This window comes from Myotis myotis, unplaced genomic scaffold (assembly GCF_014108235.1).
Source record: "Myotis myotis isolate mMyoMyo1 unplaced genomic scaffold, mMyoMyo1.p scaffold_m19_p_10, whole genome shotgun sequence".
Classification (NCBI taxonomy): domain Eukaryota; kingdom Metazoa; phylum Chordata; class Mammalia; order Chiroptera; family Vespertilionidae; genus Myotis; species Myotis myotis.
Genome location: NW_023416314.1, coordinates 54,043,150 through 54,060,269, shown reverse-complemented (window position 1 = coordinate 54,060,269; position 17,120 = coordinate 54,043,150). Strand labels below are relative to the sequence as shown.

Here is a 17,120-nt window from a genome sequence, read left to right as displayed (position 1 = left end):
AGAGATGGGGTTTGTCTCCTTATACACATGCCTCTGTTCATTCTCCCTTATACATTCACATCTGTTCAGACCCTACTAGTGACCTATCATCTCTCCCACCAGCTTCCAGAAGGCACCCAAGTTAGGAGAACTGTTTGGAGGTGTCCTCTGAACTGGAGGGAAATAGAACTGGGTATATACTTATCAAGAAAAGCAAGCTCTGATCCCCTATAATAAGACCTGAGATGAATCTTTAGGAATACATACATGAGGGACAACCATGCAGCCGAAGAATGCAGTCACTTCATGAAATGTGTTGAGACTAAGTCGTAAGTACAAGAGATGCTAGTATCCTAGGTTGAGAAATTACAAAGTTTTGCTCATGGGTTTTGAATTCACATTTCCTTCCACAAAAAAAAAAAAAAAGGCTAATCCATTCACTGCATAGAGCCACTTACAAAATAGTTGAGCAAATCTGTACCAAATAGGCATCAACAAAATGTGTACATAACAAAAAGATATGCTGGTAAGGGTGCACTCCTGACAATGGAACTATATCAGTCATCCAAGCAGCCACAGAATGGGAACAACTTCTACATTTTATTTTAAAAGTACTATGTTTACTCCTGTTACAGCTGTTCCTCCCTCCCCATCTCCCCTTAGGGTCAGAAAGCTCCAAATCCCTAGAGGGCTCATTCAGAATAACCTAAGGCTCAGACACCCAGCGTAACTGGATAGATCTCATACTTAGTTTCTGTCCTTGGTCTCATAAACTGCATCATAATGAGGACTAAGCAGTTAGCTTTTGTTTCTACACTTGCCTGTTTAAGCAGCAGTCAGTGCAAAAAGAATCATCAGGCCACTTCTTTGGCTATACAGATGAAGAAGACATTTGGACCATGAGGCAGTCAAGATCTTTAGATACCCCAGTCTCTTGTTTGGCCCTTTTCCTTGACGCACAAAAGCATGCTAGGAAAAGGCCAGGATCTTAACCTTCACTGCAACTCAGCTGCGTGGGTTGGTAAGTTACTTACGACTCTCAACTTCATTGTTGCAATTTTGTGAAATGAGGCTACTACTCAGTTACTGGAAGGATTAAAATAATGTAAAATTGAGTATCTTATACCTAATATGAAAATGAGGACCTTTCCCCCACAAGGTGGAAGCTTTGAGTTCTTAATAATAGTTGTGGAAAGGCCACAGAGAAATACCCCCAAAGAATAGGCTTAAAGTTGCTGCAATCTCTAGCCCTTGAACATAATTTCAATCAGGGACCCAGGAGAAAGGCATTACTTGGGAAATAGGTCTAAAGAGCTCTTGAGAATTTCTATCCTTAATAAGGATACAGAACAGAGGAGAAACTGAACTGGATATCTTAGTCTTACTACCAGTCTTAGGGACTATGAAACAGAAGGTAATCAACCACTTCCATCCACCCCCAACTACCTCCCCAGCCTCCCTCTCCCTGTTTTTGAGCTAATAGAATACCAAGTCTTTATCTTCAAAAGTACGGTAACTTTTTACATAAAATGTGACAAAAATAATGTGCAATTACTTTATGTGAAACCAACAACAGGAACTGTACAGCCAGCGGGTCAGGAGGGCTTCAGAGCTGCATTGCTTCACCAGGATCATCTTTGCTTGTTTCCAGTGGGATCTGAAGGGAGAAAAGTATGTCGGGTGGGTCATGCTTCGTGTGGGCTGAGGTCATTGCCCTCCTTGCCAAGAGTGGACAGGGGTAGCTGCGTCCAATTCTGTCACCACATGCCTCGGATCTCAGTTGCCAGAGGGGCTTAGCAGTATTGGAGCTGACGAGGCAGAGAAGGGCCAAATATCCAAGGTCCAACAGGAGGAGAGAGGAGAGAGACATGTGCCACCAGAACCATTACAAACCAGTGTTTACTTGAGGGAGAGTTAAGTGGGGTTGTTCGTGTGGGCTTGTCTAAGAAATGGCCTTGAAGACGGCATACACAATGTCCCATGAGAAAAGACTAGGTCTCCATGTCAGGCAGCTTTGACAGTGGGCCCGAGAAATCTTGACCTCTACACTGCCAGTTTATTTGAAAGAGACTGAAAAAGAATAGAGGCTCTTAGGAAAATGTATGTAAAAGATCACATGAAAGACAGGGGAAGTCTCCCAACTGTAAGTGGAAAGTGAATAGTAATAGAAGTGGGTAAGCTACATAACTTCTTTGAAATAAAGACGAGGGTGTTTCTAAAGTTACTAGAGTTGGATTTTGATGCTTAATTCATTTATTTGGGACAGTGGTTCTCAACCTTCCTAATGCCGCGACCCTTTAATACAGTTCCTCATGTTGTGGTGACCCCCAATTTCATTGTTACAAATTGAACATAATTAAAGCATAGTGATTAATCACAAAAACAATACGTAATTATATATGTGTTTTCCGATGGTCTTAGGCGACCCCTGTGAAAGGGTCGCTCGACCCCCAAAGGGGTCGCGACCCACAGGTTGAGAACCGCTGATCTGGGGGAACACATTTCAAAGTAGGAATAGAGAACAAAGTTGAGGGCACACTTACCCCTCCTGGGGGATACTTATATCCCTTCCACATTGTTCCTGCAATGAGAAGCATCCATAAGACAACAATCATTGTGGCTCAGTTGGTGGTGTGTGCAGGGGCAAATAGGTGTTTCTGAAAGGTGTGTTGTGTTCCCTGAGTCCTGGGAATTGGGCTGTCTTCATTCAAGGCCTGATGGTGGATGGCCCAGCATGATAGCTCCTGGCTGGAGCTTTGTGGTCTAGTCTGAACTGAAATGGCTTGCCATGGTCATTTTGGGGGGCAGGGCTCAGATACCAATTGTGACATCAGCTCCTGTGACCTTGGGGACCAGTCAGAGTGAGTATAGGATGGTTGGCCAGGATGCCAGATGTGTTGGGGCTGAAGAACCCTTATCAGGATGACCCTGTTCCGTGGTGGCTGACTCTATGCAGTTGGGATCTAGCTGGCATCCGATCTTTATTAACTCATCACCTAACAATATTTTGACTTTCAGCTTTATGCAGTCAAATGAAAAAAAAAAAAAAAGAAGAAGAATTCTTATGTAAAACACAAAACAAAAAATACCCTGGATTAACTGGAAGGGTTAATTGGCTAGATATGTTATGAGCAATTACTTTAGATAAGATTGTTAGGACTATTCAAAGAAAAAAATTTTTTAATTATCGATTGATTTTTAGAGAGAAAGAGGAAGGGAAAGAGAGAAACATCAATTTGTTGTTCCATTTATTTATGCATTCATTGGTTGCTTCTTGTATATGTCCTGATGGGGGAATCTAACCAACTGGACTACCTGGACAGGGTGAAAAATCTTGAATGTTGTGAACTAGCACAGTTAAACTTTCATGCAAGGTAAACCTCATTACAATTTCCTTCAGAAGGGAAAAGAAGGAACATGGGCTATTACACTCAATTTATAGCTGGAGAAACTGAGGCACAGGATAATTTCAGCAGTTTGGTCAGGAACACAGTGTGGCAACAGCTCAGCTAAACAAGTGCCCAGGGCCTCCATTCTCATCCCCACCCCCACAGAGGTGTGATTGTGTTGTGCCAATATACTCCTAGGAATTCTGGGGCAGAGGGAGTGGGGGGAAAAGCACCACCATCATGCCTTGCTCTTAGAGTATCTGGGGCTGGGTGAGACTCGATACCCCTGCCTTCAGTGTAGCTGCCTAGAAAACCTGCTCCTGTAGTCGGTACATTACTAAGACTCAGAAGTAAGTTTCTTTAACTGTGGTAACATCTTTGAAAAAACAGGTCTGAATAAAATGGGTGGGGATGATTTGATTTGCTAAAAGGACACTCTTAATATTTGCTACAGGTAGGCTGGTCTAGCAGAATGAGTGTGAGGGGCTATTAAATCCAGAGATCTATGCTTACATCCCAGCTTCGCAAACAAGTTGGCCTGTGTGGCCTTGGATAAACAGCTGAGGTCATTGCCACAAGCTAATCTGGTTCATGATTGGTTGACTGGTTCATGATTTTGCTTAGTTTTTAAGTTAGCATTTACTAAATGCTAATTATCAAGCTTTGCATTAAATGCTTTACATGAATTCCCAAATATAATCCAACTAATAAGATCCTGAGATATCTCCATTGCACAGATGAAGAAACTGCACTTCACAGAGATTAAAATTTCCCAAGTCACATAGCTAGTAAGTTGCACAGTTGGGACTTAACCCAAATTCACCTTAACTCCAATTCAGTATTTGCCAAAAGGGGCATTAAAATGCTGGCCCAATTTATTATAGAGCTTGTAAGTTAATAGATGGGAACAGTTTTCAAAACTAATACCTTTCCTTTCAAAACAGACCAGAGTTGTTAACAAATCTTTGAACCTTGATCTGCTTTTCAGCAGTGCTCCCCAAATTCTATTTCCCTGCTATCTACCTCTAATCATTTCCCCTTCTACGGTTTATCATATTCTCCAGAGGAATACAAAGTCTCCACTGAGATTTCAAGGTGTTACCAAGTCCTCTGGAAAGGGAGGAATTCAGCCCAACAGACATGACCACCACTCACAGTTGTAGATCTTCATCCAAAGCCTGGCTGTTCCGTCGGGCCTTGCTCTCCTGAACAGGCCACCTCTCTTTCCACCTCAGAGTTGGAGTCTGAATCAGAAATAAATGTAAAGGCAGACATGGCTCCACTTGTTGGTCCAGTAGGTAACTGTCTCTGTATAGGACTGGAAGGACGGCTGAAAGTCCCCTCCAAGGCCTACCTTCCCTCTCCTGATCAGCCACTTGGCCTGGACTTAGTGAAATCCAGAAGGTGGGCACTATCTTTGGCAGAGCCCTTATAAAGCCCATAATGCTTTGAAATAAGTGACGCTATATACCTAAGAGTAAGGGGGATTTAAAGATGTCCCAATGGGATGGGAAGTAGCCTGGGAAACTAACTTGGCTCCCATCACATCCTGACTTTCTAATTCGTGGTGAGATCTCAACTATCTTTCCCATTTGGTCAGAAACCCCAGCTGGGAGGGTTAGCGAGAGCCAGGACTGACTACCAGGAATTTGCAGGCAGAATCGTTACTTACCATAAACTCCGGAAACGTGCCCATGTAACATGCAAGGCCAACAAAAAGCATCCAGCCAAGCACAATCATGATAAAAGAATTTCTAAGACACAACTGCAGAGTGAAAGACTTTTCACCAAATCTTGGCAAAGGAGTGTGCTCAAAAAACCCTCAGTTGGTAGAGGTCTCGCATGTCAGTTCCAGTCCTTGGCTCCAAGGGATCCAGAACTCCCTAGTAGAGAAGTTGGAGTCTAGTAGGGCATTGTGACATCATTGGTCACACGACTCATACTCACTACCCGTCAGGTCAGGTCATTCCTCTGTTCAAAACCCTCTGGTGGCTTCCTCTTTCAGAGTAAAAGCCTAACAAATAGAAAAGCAGCCCTTGACATTGGAACTGGGCTGACCCAGCTCTGTCTCAGTGTCGTTAACTGACTTGGCACTCGTAGCTAGGCTATGTGATTCTCCTGTCTCACAGAAAACCAACATTAGATGGGTCATTCGGACCATGACAAAATGAGACAAACAAGGCCACTTCATAATTCTGTCTAAGCAAAAATAAGGTCACTGTATAACCCACAAAATACCAAACATCCTCTTCTCTCTGCAAATATAAGTGATTGCTGCTTTTTTTTTTTAACCTATCACAGCTCTATCATCACTCTAGGTTGCCCACTTTATAGATATTTTAGATAACCAATCATAGAATTGTCCTTTTGGACAGCACCCAACCCAAAGTGGAGCTTTGCTTTCTTACACTGTCTCCCAAATCACCCCAAACCCAAATCCTATAATTATGGAGTAATCAACCCTTCTTGTTTAAGTGTGAGTGTGTGCCTGCTGGTCTCTGGCTGAAGGGCATTTGACAAGCCAGTCACAATTGTTTGCAAAGCACTCACGCTGGTTCTCACATTTTTTTCTTGCTTTAGGATTACCCAGGCTTCTTAAAACAGACTCCTCAACCCCACCCCCCTAAGGTTCTGAGTTTGTAGGTTTGAGGTGGGGTCTCAGAATTTGTATTTTTAACAAGTTGTGGGTGATGCTGAGGCTGTAAGTCTGGGGACCACACGGGGTAGAATCACTGCCTTAGCTCCCTCTTATTTCTCTGAGTTAGCCTACTTCTGCTTCCTCACTTCTTACTTCATTCTACTCCAGCCATACTGGCCTCGCTGTTTCAAGCCTCCCCAGGCTCATGCCTGTTTTAGGACTTTGCTTTGAATATCCTCTATGAAATGCTTATTGTTTCAGCCCTCAAGGGGACTTACCCTGATCTCCTTATGCTGCCTTTTAAAATTGTATTACCATAACACAAAATTACTTTATAACCTGCACTCTCATTTATTTATTGTATTTATTATTTTGCTCTCCTCCTACAAATAAAAACCTTAGGAAAGCTGATATTTTTGTGTATTTTGTTCACTTCTGTATCATCAGACCTAGAAAAATATCTAGCCAATAGTCAATGCTTAACCAAAAGTCTGTTGAATGCATAAACGCTCCTTCCAGCCTTTCAACCTTCTTCCCCTAATTGAGTCACAGCATTCTTGCCTCTAGGTCTTCCAATTAATACTATCACCCTACTGCCAGCCCAACCTCTTAACAGTTAAAAAATATCTCCTGCTCCTGCTCCAGCTCCAGCTCCAGCCAAGAACACAAAGCAGGTAGCTCACAAGTCAAGATCACCAAACAAAGCCAGTATATTGCATAACTTCGCCTTCCTTCTTCAGGTGACCTAATCCACCAATCTACCGCCTCTCCTATTTTCAAAGTGTTTTTTTTTCTTTTTTCTTCTTTCTCACCTGGCTGTTGCCTTTCTCTACCACCCATATGGTTAGGGGACTCTCCCTTGATAAAAAAAGGCAACCCCTCCCCCGATGCGGCATCCTCCTCACAGGGCTGTCCCCATCTCCCAGTTCTCCACTACGCTCCTGCTGGCTTCCTATTCTAGGGCTCTGACATTCTGATTTTGAACTTTCATGATCTCTTTCTTCCTAAATCCAACTACAATATTCGTCCTTGATCTTTTTCGATACTGAATTTAACACCTCTTTCTAGGAACTCTCTTCCACCTCCTTGACTGCTTCTCCTCAGGTCCTTGCTAGTCCTCTCTTCATAGATGTGCCCAAGTTTCTTCCCCGCAAACTGGACGCTACTTCCCTCGGAACCGCCGCGGAGTGTGGGGCGTTGGAGGCGGGTTGACTGTCGAGCCGGGGAAGGGGCGGGGCCTTGCGCCTCCCGGGAAGTTTGGTCCTCGGCGGCCGCCGTCCAGGAGCCGGCGCGAAAGGAGGTCGAGGGGCTGGGGTCGCGGAATCGGACTCGGGAAACCGCCTGGAGATGGAGTTCGACTGCGAGGGTCTGAGACGGCTGCTGGGCAAGGTGCGGGCAGCCCTCCGGGCTGGTGCTGGGGCCTCGGGGCGTTTTCACCCCCGGCCGGGCCGCCCCCCAGCGGCTTGTCCCCCGCTTGTTGCGGGGCTTGGAGCGGAGGGGGCGCTGGCCTGAGGTCGGCTGCGGGGGGAGGCCTCGGGGAAGCACCCGGTCTCTCCCTCCCGGGGCTGGGCTCCGGCTGCACCCGCAGCTCCGAGGCCCCAGCCTCCTGCGGTGTGAGACCTCCTCACGCCTCCAGCGTCTCTCGGTCTCACGTAGCTTCTGGCACCTGCCTGTCCCTGGAGCCGCTCCCTTTTCTCTCCGCTGAAATGGCTTGTTCCACCCACTCTGTTGACTTGCAGTGTTCACTCGGCCTCTGTAAGGTCCAGCTCAGATGCCAGTGCCTGGGAGACAGAGGCAATCCATTCGCTCTGCTTGCTTTCAGAAATACCGATGATCCATCACATCGTGGGGTCATTGTGTACCTGCACACCTTACTCGTGTTTCTGAACGCCGCCGCCTCGCCTGTGCCTCCCCGCGGCGGAGGTGCTCAGTAACCCTGCGGCGGAGGAAGGACGGGAGTAGATTTAGGCTTGAAGACGGGGCTGGAAGGCCCAGAGGAGGTCCTCTTAGCCTTGGAAGGTTGGCCGGAGGGCTGACCCACGAGTCTGACCTACATTTCTGGGGCTCCGCCAGCGCCAGTTTCCGGTTCAGGCTCTCTGATTCCAAACCATTGGATAGTCTGAGGCAGCCCCTCTTCTCATCAGTTTTCTAGTTGTAATTCTTTTTTTTTAAATATTTTTTTAAAATTGATTTCAGAGAGGGAGAGAGATAGAAACATCAATGATGAGAGAGAATCATTGATCAGCTGCCTTCTGCACGCCCCCCACTGAGGATCAAGCCCACCACCCCTGGCGTATGCTCTGGCCAGGAATGGAACCGTGAGCCCCTGGTTCCGCCGGCCAGGCTGTAGCAGTTCTTTATTTTTATGCCTGAATATTCCGTGTTATGGTTATATTACATTTTATTCATCAATTGATAGACATTTGGATTGTTGTAAATGATTCCTCAAAATCATTTTTAGAATGGTAATAGACTCTTAACATACTTCTTTTTCTTGTATTTAATCCTCAGCACAAGTCTACAAGGTAGGTATTATTTCTCTTTGCAAATAAGAAAAATTCAAAGAAAATTAGATGATTTTGCCCACAGGGCCACCAAGGTCACGTTTCTGGGAGTGCATCTGTATGAATGAGGAGACAGTTCACTCAGCCTGACTGCAAACCCATGCATGCTTTTTTTTTCTGTTCTCCCTTTGAAAGCCAAGATGCAGTACCAGGAGGGTTGGAAGGGAAATTCAAGGTGTGTCAAGTGAATGAATGAATGAGCTATTCAAGAATAAGACTGGATCTTGAACAGTGGTGACAGGAGTGATAGATACACCTGCCCTACTTCTTAAGCCTTCAGGAGGTATTTGGAGGCAGTTTGATTTAGTGATTCAAGGCCCGGGTCCTAGGTTTCATCTCTGGCTTCCCTACTTAATTTACTAACTCAGCAGGTTATTTGTATTCTCTAGCTTTCATGTTCATCTTTATAGGGTTGTTATTACTACTCATGTTTGTAAAACTCAGAGCCTCGTACACAGTCAGTGTTCGGTTAAATGTTGATTGTAATTGTTCTGTCATCTATAGATTTATTCTTATCCCATGCTCATTTTTCTCTTTTCAGTACAAGTTCAGGGATCTAACTGTGGAAGAACTAAAGAATGTAAATACGTTTTTCCCACATTTCAGATATTCCATGGACACCTATGGTAAGAATTGTATTCTCTAGTTTTTGCTACATTATGTAAACTATTATTTGTTCCTAGTGAGCTACAAAACTATAATTTCTCTCTTTTATCCCCTGATTTTGAACTACACTTTGTGACCTGTGATTTCTGAAGAAATTTAAATTAATACATTTTACAATGTATTAATTTTCTATTGCTGCCATACAAATTAGCACAAATTTAATGACTTAAAACAACACATATTTACTATCTTACAATTCTGGAGGCCAGAAGTCCAGCACAGGTCACTGTAGATGGAAAGTGTGGACTAAAATCAAAGTGTTGGCAGTTCTCAGTTCCTTTTGGAGGCTCTGGGAGAGAATCCATTTCCTTGCCTTTTTCAGTTTCTTAAAGTCATCCTCATTCTTTGGCTCCAGGTCTCCTTCCTCCATCTTCAAAGCTAGCAATGTTGCATCTCTCTCACCATCCTCTGTAGTCCGATCTCCCTCTACCCACAGCTAGGAAAGGTCCTCTATTTTTAAGGACCAGTGTGATTCGATTACGTCCATTCCAATAGCACGGGATAATTTCCCACCTCAGGTCCTTAATTACATCTAAAACGTCTATTTGCCAAGTAAGATTAGCATATTTAGAGGTCCCAGGATTAGGGTATTAAATATCTTTGGAGGTCATGATTCTGCTTACCACATACATGGTTGAAGTTTTAGTTATCTTGTTCACTTAATACAGAGAGTCTGGCTACCTAAGAAAGATTTTGATTTACTATCTTTCAAAAATTCTGACCACAGCCTACACTTGGAAATACATTTCATGCCATGAACCCATATACACATAGCTAAAATACTGTGGACTCTTTGGCATTTTTTCTTCTATTTATTCCATTCCATTTAAAAACAAGTATAGTATAGTTACCGAGGTACTAAAAGGACTACATTCCAAGGCAGTATGATAGTTTGAAGCCAAAGGTAGTCTTTTCTATATTTAGTTCAGAGATTAGGGCATTCATTCTCCATCAGTGTGTCCTAGTCATTGATGAAATTTCAGGGATGTGAAGATTGAATAAAGGTTGAGAATAATGTAATTAGAGAAACCAAAGAAAATAATTATGGATCTTTCTAAAAGGTCACTTTAAAAAATAAAGCTAACATTTTTTTTCTTATTCCAAAACTTATAACCTGATTTCTGAAAGTGATTGGAACTGCTTTGTTACATGTGACAATTATTTAATAGTGTCCTCACGTTTTATAATCCTTTACTTCTTTTTACATTATATCATTAGACCCTTATAACAACTTTATGATGCAGTCTTATTATCTTTATTTTATGGATGATCAAACTGAAAGTCAAAGAGATTAAAGTACCAAAAGTCACGTGCCTTTAAGTGGGGAAGGTGGGCCTAGAACTTGGGATTTCAGTATCAAAGTCCTGTGTTTACTCACCTACCCGCTCTGCTTTCTAAGAAAAAAAAAAATGTAGTAATTTTCCTTTGTCAACATTTTTATTGATTCCTAGACAATGGTATTTAGAAATTATGTTTTCTGTACATGTGTATGTGCATATGTACGTTACCTGCCATTGAGTCGACTTGATTCCTCTTCCTACTTCTGATTGCACATTTTGAGGCTTTTTTTTCCCCTTTCAGTTTTCAAAGATAGTTCCCAGAAAGACTTGCTGAATTTCACTGGTACTGTTCCTGTGATGTATCAGGGTAAGTGTGGATGTTGAGAAATTGTGGGAATTTTCTAAATGAGCAGTTCAATAAGAACTTAAATTTGTTTAGTGCCATAATATTCAGACCTGTTCTGCATTTCTTATGGTTAGATGTTAGAAAGAGAGATAAGGAATTCCTATCCACCCCAAGGATTGGTTGGTTGATTGAGTTCACAATTCTTACCCATCCCAATAATTTCAAGGTATTTGCATATTAATGGAGGAGCTTGTGAATTTAAATGAATCATTGTTTAGTAGCATTTCAGTTTCTAGGACAATGTGGGAGGTAGCAGGCGGGCATAACAGTTATCTTACTGCCATTGGTAAGATGCCCCTCATTGACTCTCCTAGTGCCATGGAGTTATGTCATTGATTCTTATGCTGGCTGGGCCTTTCAAGGTAGTAGTGGTACCTGCAATACCTTTTCATTGGAAGTACCTTTTTCCCCCTTTGCTTTTGACTAGAATTATATTAACTCAACGTGATGCACACTAGTTACTTCTTGCTGATCAGAAGGTCAGAATGTATTATCTTTCTCATTATCAAATGGGCCAGTATAAATGGTTACTTTGTGATGCTATGATCACTTGACTTTATAATCGCAGAGTTATCTACAGACCAATAGCTACTTCTCTCTATACCTGTATTGTAAATACTTGGGCACTATATATGGTGACAGATGTTAACTAGACTTATTGTGGTGACATACCTCAAAAAAACATTTCTTTAATAGTTAGACAAAAGTAGAAGAGGAGTATGGTTCTGAGAACTGCTAATATGAAATAGTAGACCAGGTATTAGGACATTTCTGTAATGTACTAATTTTCAGTCCTAGCTGGACATCAGAATTACATGGGAATCTTTTTAAAAATGACATCCAGTCCCCATTCCATTGAATCAGAAACTTTAGGAGAGTGGCCTGGATATTGGTATGTTTTGAAATTCCTTAAGTGTTTCTAATTTGCAGACACCTCTGAGTACCGTTGTGCTTAGGGGAGCAGTAAGCAAGATGAAAAAAGTAACTTTCAGTGGAAGGAGGATTTCCTTAGTAAGAAAAGGTTGCAGTGGAAAAGAAAATATTTTTATTTATAATGGGCCTATTTTCAATTTTCAAAATGCAAACCCTGCCAACCCGTCGTGGTACTTACCATATCATATACTGTTCTAAGCATTTTACATACATTAACTAATTTTATCCTCACAATAACCCTATGATGTAGGAGCTATTCTTATTCACATTTTATAGAAGAAGGAATTAAGACATAGAAGTTAAGTTGCCTAAAATCATGCAGCTAGTAATGAGTGAAAACTACGCATTCTTGCTTCTGAGCATCCATGTTCTTAAGTACAGCGAAAGACATATGCAATAAAGCTATGGGAGCAGTAATAAATATCAGGAGATAAAATAAAACAGCCAAGGTAATTGATGAGATTTCTAGTTGAAGTTTTATTTTTATAAACTTACATTAGGTTTCACTTTGGGCTTCCTGACAACCAAGGCAGTCAGATTTTGGTTCTCGGTAGGCATGACATACATGATTACAATCGGAAGAACTTATATGCAACTTCCTTTCTCAGTACACTAAAATTTAAGAACCACTGGACAATGTGACTATTAAGGTTATTTTCAGCTCTAAGTTCTATGTATCAAAAACTAGCTGGTATGTTATAGTACCTGCAATTAGTGAGCAACTTGAGGGCCAGTATCAGATTCAACTTTACTCATTCATTTATTTTTTCATTTATTTATTAATTCAGTCATTCTTAATTATATAAGAGACTTGTATTGAGCAGCCAGTACGTTAGGCACTATCTTTAGTGAAGGGGTTATAGAAATGAATAATACATAATCCTCTCTTAGAAAGAAGTTTATAGTGTAAAGTGAGAAACAGAACTGTAAGCAACTAACTTCAGTGCAGAAGTATAAAAATACGTGTCCACTACCAGTCAAGATAGGTACTATAGCTCTGCTTGGGTAGAGTGAAGAAGATTACATATAGAAGATTGTGTATCTCAAACTCCTGGCATAGTAGGTCCTTTATATATTTATTGAATTGAGTTGGGTGTCTTAATTAAATTTCCTCAAATATTATGCTGGTAATTTAATGGGAATATATTTTCAATGTTAATGTAGATGAAATGAGAAAAATAGGCCTCAGTTTACATAAGTTCTTTTCATATAAACTTGACTACACATCTTAAAATGCCACCCAGCTATACCATACATAGTGTGCATGCCTTATTGTTTGAAGTATGTTTATTTTGTCTCAAATAGGTAATACATATAACATACCAATTCGTTTGTGGATTTTGGATTCTCACCCTTTTGCTCCCCCCATTTGCTTCTTAAAGCCAACTGCAAATATGGGAATCTCAGTTGGAAAACATGTGGATGCTCAAGGCAGAATATACTTGCCCTACCTCCAAAACTGGAGCCATGTAAGATCAATTTGGATTTTCTTTGAATAATTCTTATTTTTTTGAGTATTTATCTTTGATCTTAGTGAATAAAAGTAACAAATAAGTTACTGAATTTTCTTTCAATGATATTTTTCATATGGTCATTAAGAGTAATTTGAAATTGAGCTCCCAGGGATACCTGAGTCCCAGAACCCTGATGACAGCAGCCTGCCTGAAGCTGCTCTCTTTGAGTCTAAGAGCCAACTGTTGTTTGCTCCCTATCCTCCTTTATAATAAAAGGCTAATATGCAAATCAAACGAACAGTGGAACAACTGGTCACTATGACATGCACTGACCACCAGGGGGCAGACACTCAACGCAGGAGCTGCCCCCTGGTGGTCAGTGCACTCCCACATGGGGAGCGCCGCTCAGCCAGAAGCCCTGAGCCAGGGCATGGTGAGCACAGCAGCATGGGGGGAGCCTCTCCCGCCTTGTGGGGCGTTAAGGATGGCCCACGGGGAGCGGGCCTAAGCCGTCAATCGGACATCCCCCAGGGCTCCTGGACTGCAAGAGGGTACGGGCCAGGCTGAGGGAACTCCCCACCCCCCAAGTGCATGAATTTGTGCACCGGGCCTCTAGTCTTTTTATAGTTGTTTACTGCTTGATAAAGTACATGTAAAGTTACTAGCAAGTATTGGGCATTATTTCCTAGTCCCTCTCTATTGAAGAGTCTTATGTAATATACATATTTATTTGTAGTTTTGCCTGTTTTTGACCTTTGGTATACTAAGTCAGATAATCTGTTATGTGCTTTGTTTTAACTGAGCATTTAAATGTTATCTGGATACGTAACCATTCTTTCCTTAGTCTTTTAGAGGGTAATGAGAGAGTTACCTGGAGCTTTGATGTATATCCAGGCTTTGACACAGGACTGGAAAGTTCAAAAGTTTAGGTTTCCAGGCTCATTAAAACAAGAATAGAATCATTTCCTCATGCTTCAACTTACTTGATTTTAGTGATTTAGCAGCTTGACTACACTGACTCCATTTTATCTCTTTATTCCTCAGTATTTAGGGATGAAGAGGTATCATATCAGCAGTTTACTCTTAATTGGTTCAGAAAAATAAAAAGAGGGAAAGAGACCAAGAAAGCAAATGTGATACAATTTTAGTGATCTGGGTGAAAAGTACATGGAAATTCTTTTACTATTTTTGCAATTTTTCTTGATTTGCAAATGTTTCAAAGTAAAAATTTAAACAAAGACAGACAGCTCCCAAACATACTCTGCTCATAAGCACATTCATGTTATACCCTATATTTTGGAGATGTGGATTTAGCATTTCTCCCTTCATTTTTCAGTTAAAAGAATTAAGTACTTTTTCAGTGAAAAGTATTAAAACAATTGAAGGTAAAAGTAATGAAACAGTTGAAGGTATAATTTCTATGGTAGTGTTCCAAAATGAGAACATAATACAATAGTTTGTTTTGGCTGACTATAACAATGTGTAGATTAACAAGATAGTACTCGTTAGCAAAATTTTTGCATAACTCTTCCCTTTGTGTATATTCTGCAGCCTAAATCTGTTGTTGTAGGATTAATTAAAGAAATGATTGCCAAGTTTCAAGAGGAACTTCCCCTGTATTCTCTATCATCATCTGATGAGGCACGGCAGGTGGATTTGCTAGCCTATATTGCAAAAATCACTGAAGGTTTGTATTTTATTATTCAGAGAGTTTTAAGTTTATAATTTCTCACTGATAGCCTTTACTCTCTGCTACTTTATTTTAACAAATAAATACATGCATATGTACATATATACACATGCATATATACACACACAAGTCTGTATTGAATTAAAAATTCCTGTACATATATCATAGGGTAAGTATTACCTACCATAGTTCCAATTACCTAACTCTACAGTTCTAAGGAATATGCTTTCTTAAAATGTAAAAGATTAGCCCTGGCCAGTGTGGCTCAGTTGGTTGGCATGTTGTCCTGTAAACTGAATGGTCATGGTTTTTATTGATGTTTCTCTCTCTCTCTCTCTCAGAATCAATAAAAACATATCCTTGGGTGAGGAGTTTTAAAAAATACATAAAAGATTACCCTTATACTGATAAATAAAATAGTTTGTATTTTGTATAAAACCACTTGAATATACAGGGCTGGGCAAAAGTAGGTTAAATTGCCAGCCATTATTACCTAAAAGATACATCATAAATATGGATACAAGTAATAATAATAATAACAATAATAATAAAAAGAATACAAATAAATATTACAGGGAAAACTCTGTGTTTCACGTACTCAGAACTATAAACCTATGTTTGCTGACCCCTGTATTAATGATCCCAAAACTTTTCCATTATATCTTTATGCATCTTTTTGCCTCATTTCAATATATTGGACCAGAAAATCTGTGATTCTCACTGATTATAAAGTAAAATACCCATACTTGCAAAATTTTGTGAGGTGTTAAATATTTTTGCATTTTAAACCACAGCAGTGAGAATCAGAATATTTTCCAGAATTATGGAAATCCCGTTTTTTAGTCTTATTTAATATTTTTTAAATGTTTGGAAAGATATTTTCTTTTTAAAAGGGTTGTCTTTATTTAGTGGAATATTTAATAAGAGATTCCTAGCTTTCTAGTATACCATTTGTTTGACAGGTATTTTTGAGTGCCTGTTATGGGCTAGCACCATGCTTTCTGTCCTAAGTTATTGAAGCTTGGTGTATTTTTTTGAAAGATGTTAAAAAGGTTTTTGATATTATTTTTAAATTGTCATGATCATTCACTTTTCTTTCTAGGTATCTCAGACATAAATTCAAAGAACTGGGCAAATCATGAGAATAAAACAGTAAAGAAAATTACTGTGGTTGGAGGTGGAGAACTGGGAGTTGCCTGCACATTAGCAATTTCAGCAAAGGTATGTTAGTATCTTTTATAATAAAAGGGTAATATGTAAATTGACCCTAATGGTGGAATGACCAGAACGACTGCTTGACCAGTCACTATGGGGCACACTGACCACCTCTCGGTCCCTTTCCTGGCCAGCTGGCTCCCATCGCCCGATGGTGAATGGGGAGCTGGGGGTGTGTGGAGGGGGACATGGGTGGTGCCAGGCCATGGCCCCCGCCCCACCAGAGAGGGCAACCCATGGCTGGGGTGGGGCTGGCGAGCAGGCGGGAACGGCCGACCTCGGTCCCTTCCCCCAGCCGTCAGGCTCCAATCACCTGATGGCGAATGGGGAACTGTGGGTGGGTGGTGGCAGGGGGCAGGGCCAGCTGCAGGCAGCCTGGGAAGATGGCTCTGATCCCAGGCCAGGCCTAGGGACTGTACCTGTGCACGAATTTTGTGCACCGGGCCTCTAGTAGTAGTTATAAATATATATCATATTGATATGCTTTTAGGTAGTTTATGTTTAATTTTTTCATGTGGAATAAACTCATTTTGCCTTAAAATATATTTAGTTGACCAAAAAAATGGCTAAAAACTCATTAGGGATGTTGCCTCTTAATTAGCAGTTAGCCATGGAATAGGCTTTGAAAAAGTGGTTTGAATAATGGGGTCATCAACCTAATTCAAGGGAAACCTCAATTTGACATTCATCTGACTTCATCACAAATTCTTTTGTTTTAATTAAACTCTTATTTAATAAGTTAATTTTAGCTTTTTCTGAAATTAGAATATCTTTTACAGTTGCCTTTTTTGTGTAATTACTCTGCTTTCTTCTATGATCATAGTTCCTGAGTTGATAGTTTGAGATTTATTTTTATCAGTCCTTTTACTAGATTGTTTCCATATAAATTATTTTCAGAAAGGCATT

The 17,120-nt window shown here is 40.9% G+C and overlaps 2 protein-coding genes across 14 annotated transcripts in view; one reads left to right on the top strand and one right to left on the bottom strand.

The window, feature by feature from the left end:
• Nucleotides 1–22: 22 nt before the first annotated feature.
• On the bottom strand, nucleotides 23–7,207 carry SPTY2D1OS (SPTY2D1 opposite strand). 4 transcript variants are annotated; one of them, XM_036325630.1, is made up of 5 exons: nucleotides 7,089–7,207; nucleotides 5,041–5,382; nucleotides 4,524–4,612; nucleotides 1,535–1,636; nucleotides 23–332 (listed from the first exon to the last, which is right to left on the bottom strand). In XM_036325630.1, exons 2-5 carry the CDS (start codon nucleotides 5,107–5,109, stop codon nucleotides 302–304), a joined length of 291 nt encoding a protein of 96 aa, XP_036181523.1. In that variant the 5' UTR covers nucleotides 5,110–5,382; nucleotides 7,089–7,207; the 3' UTR covers nucleotides 23–301. The 4 variants fall into 4 exon arrangements, with proteins under 4 accessions (XP_036181523.1, XP_036181521.1, XP_036181524.1 ...); XM_036325628.1 differs by having other exon boundaries at nucleotides 5,041–5,251; nucleotides 7,065–7,203; XM_036325631.1 differs by having other exon boundaries at nucleotides 5,041–5,251; nucleotides 7,089–7,186.
• Nucleotides 7,208–7,267: 60 nt separating this feature from the next.
• UEVLD (UEV and lactate/malate dehyrogenase domains) overlaps nucleotides 7,268–17,120 on the top strand; it is a 28,008-nt gene continuing 18,155 nt past the window's right edge. For 2 of the 10 annotated variants that reach the window (XR_004970448.1, XM_036325619.1), the window contains exons 1-5: nucleotides 7,923–9,196; nucleotides 10,818–10,883; nucleotides 13,161–13,324; nucleotides 14,861–14,996; nucleotides 16,102–16,220. Coding sequence is in view for 9 of the 10 variants with exons in the window: in XM_036325619.1 (XP_036181512.1) it covers nucleotides 8,965–9,196; nucleotides 10,818–10,883; nucleotides 13,161–13,324; nucleotides 14,861–14,996; nucleotides 16,102–16,220 (717 nt within the window). In the remaining variant the exon portion in view is untranslated. Of the gene's footprint in view, nucleotides 7,396–7,922; nucleotides 9,197–10,817; nucleotides 10,884–12,746; nucleotides 12,915–13,160; nucleotides 13,325–14,860; nucleotides 14,997–16,101; nucleotides 16,221–17,120 lie in introns of those variants that run through there. The other 8 variants (XM_036325625.1, XM_036325621.1, XM_036325622.1 and 5 more) reach the window with 8 other exon arrangements.

Coding starts and splice junctions, on each gene's coding strand:
- SPTY2D1OS (XM_036325630.1), bottom strand. CDS start 5,109: ATGATTGTGCTTGGCTGGATGCTTTTTGTTGGCCTTGCATGTTACATG. Junction 4,613..5,040: donor GCACGTTTCCGGAGTTTATG/GTAAGTAACGAT, acceptor TTTCTGATTCAG/ACTCCAACTCTGAGGTGGAA. Junction 1,637..4,523: donor TTGGATGAAGATCTACAACT/GTGAGTGGTGGT, acceptor TTCTCCCTTCAG/ATCCCACTGGAAACAAGCAA.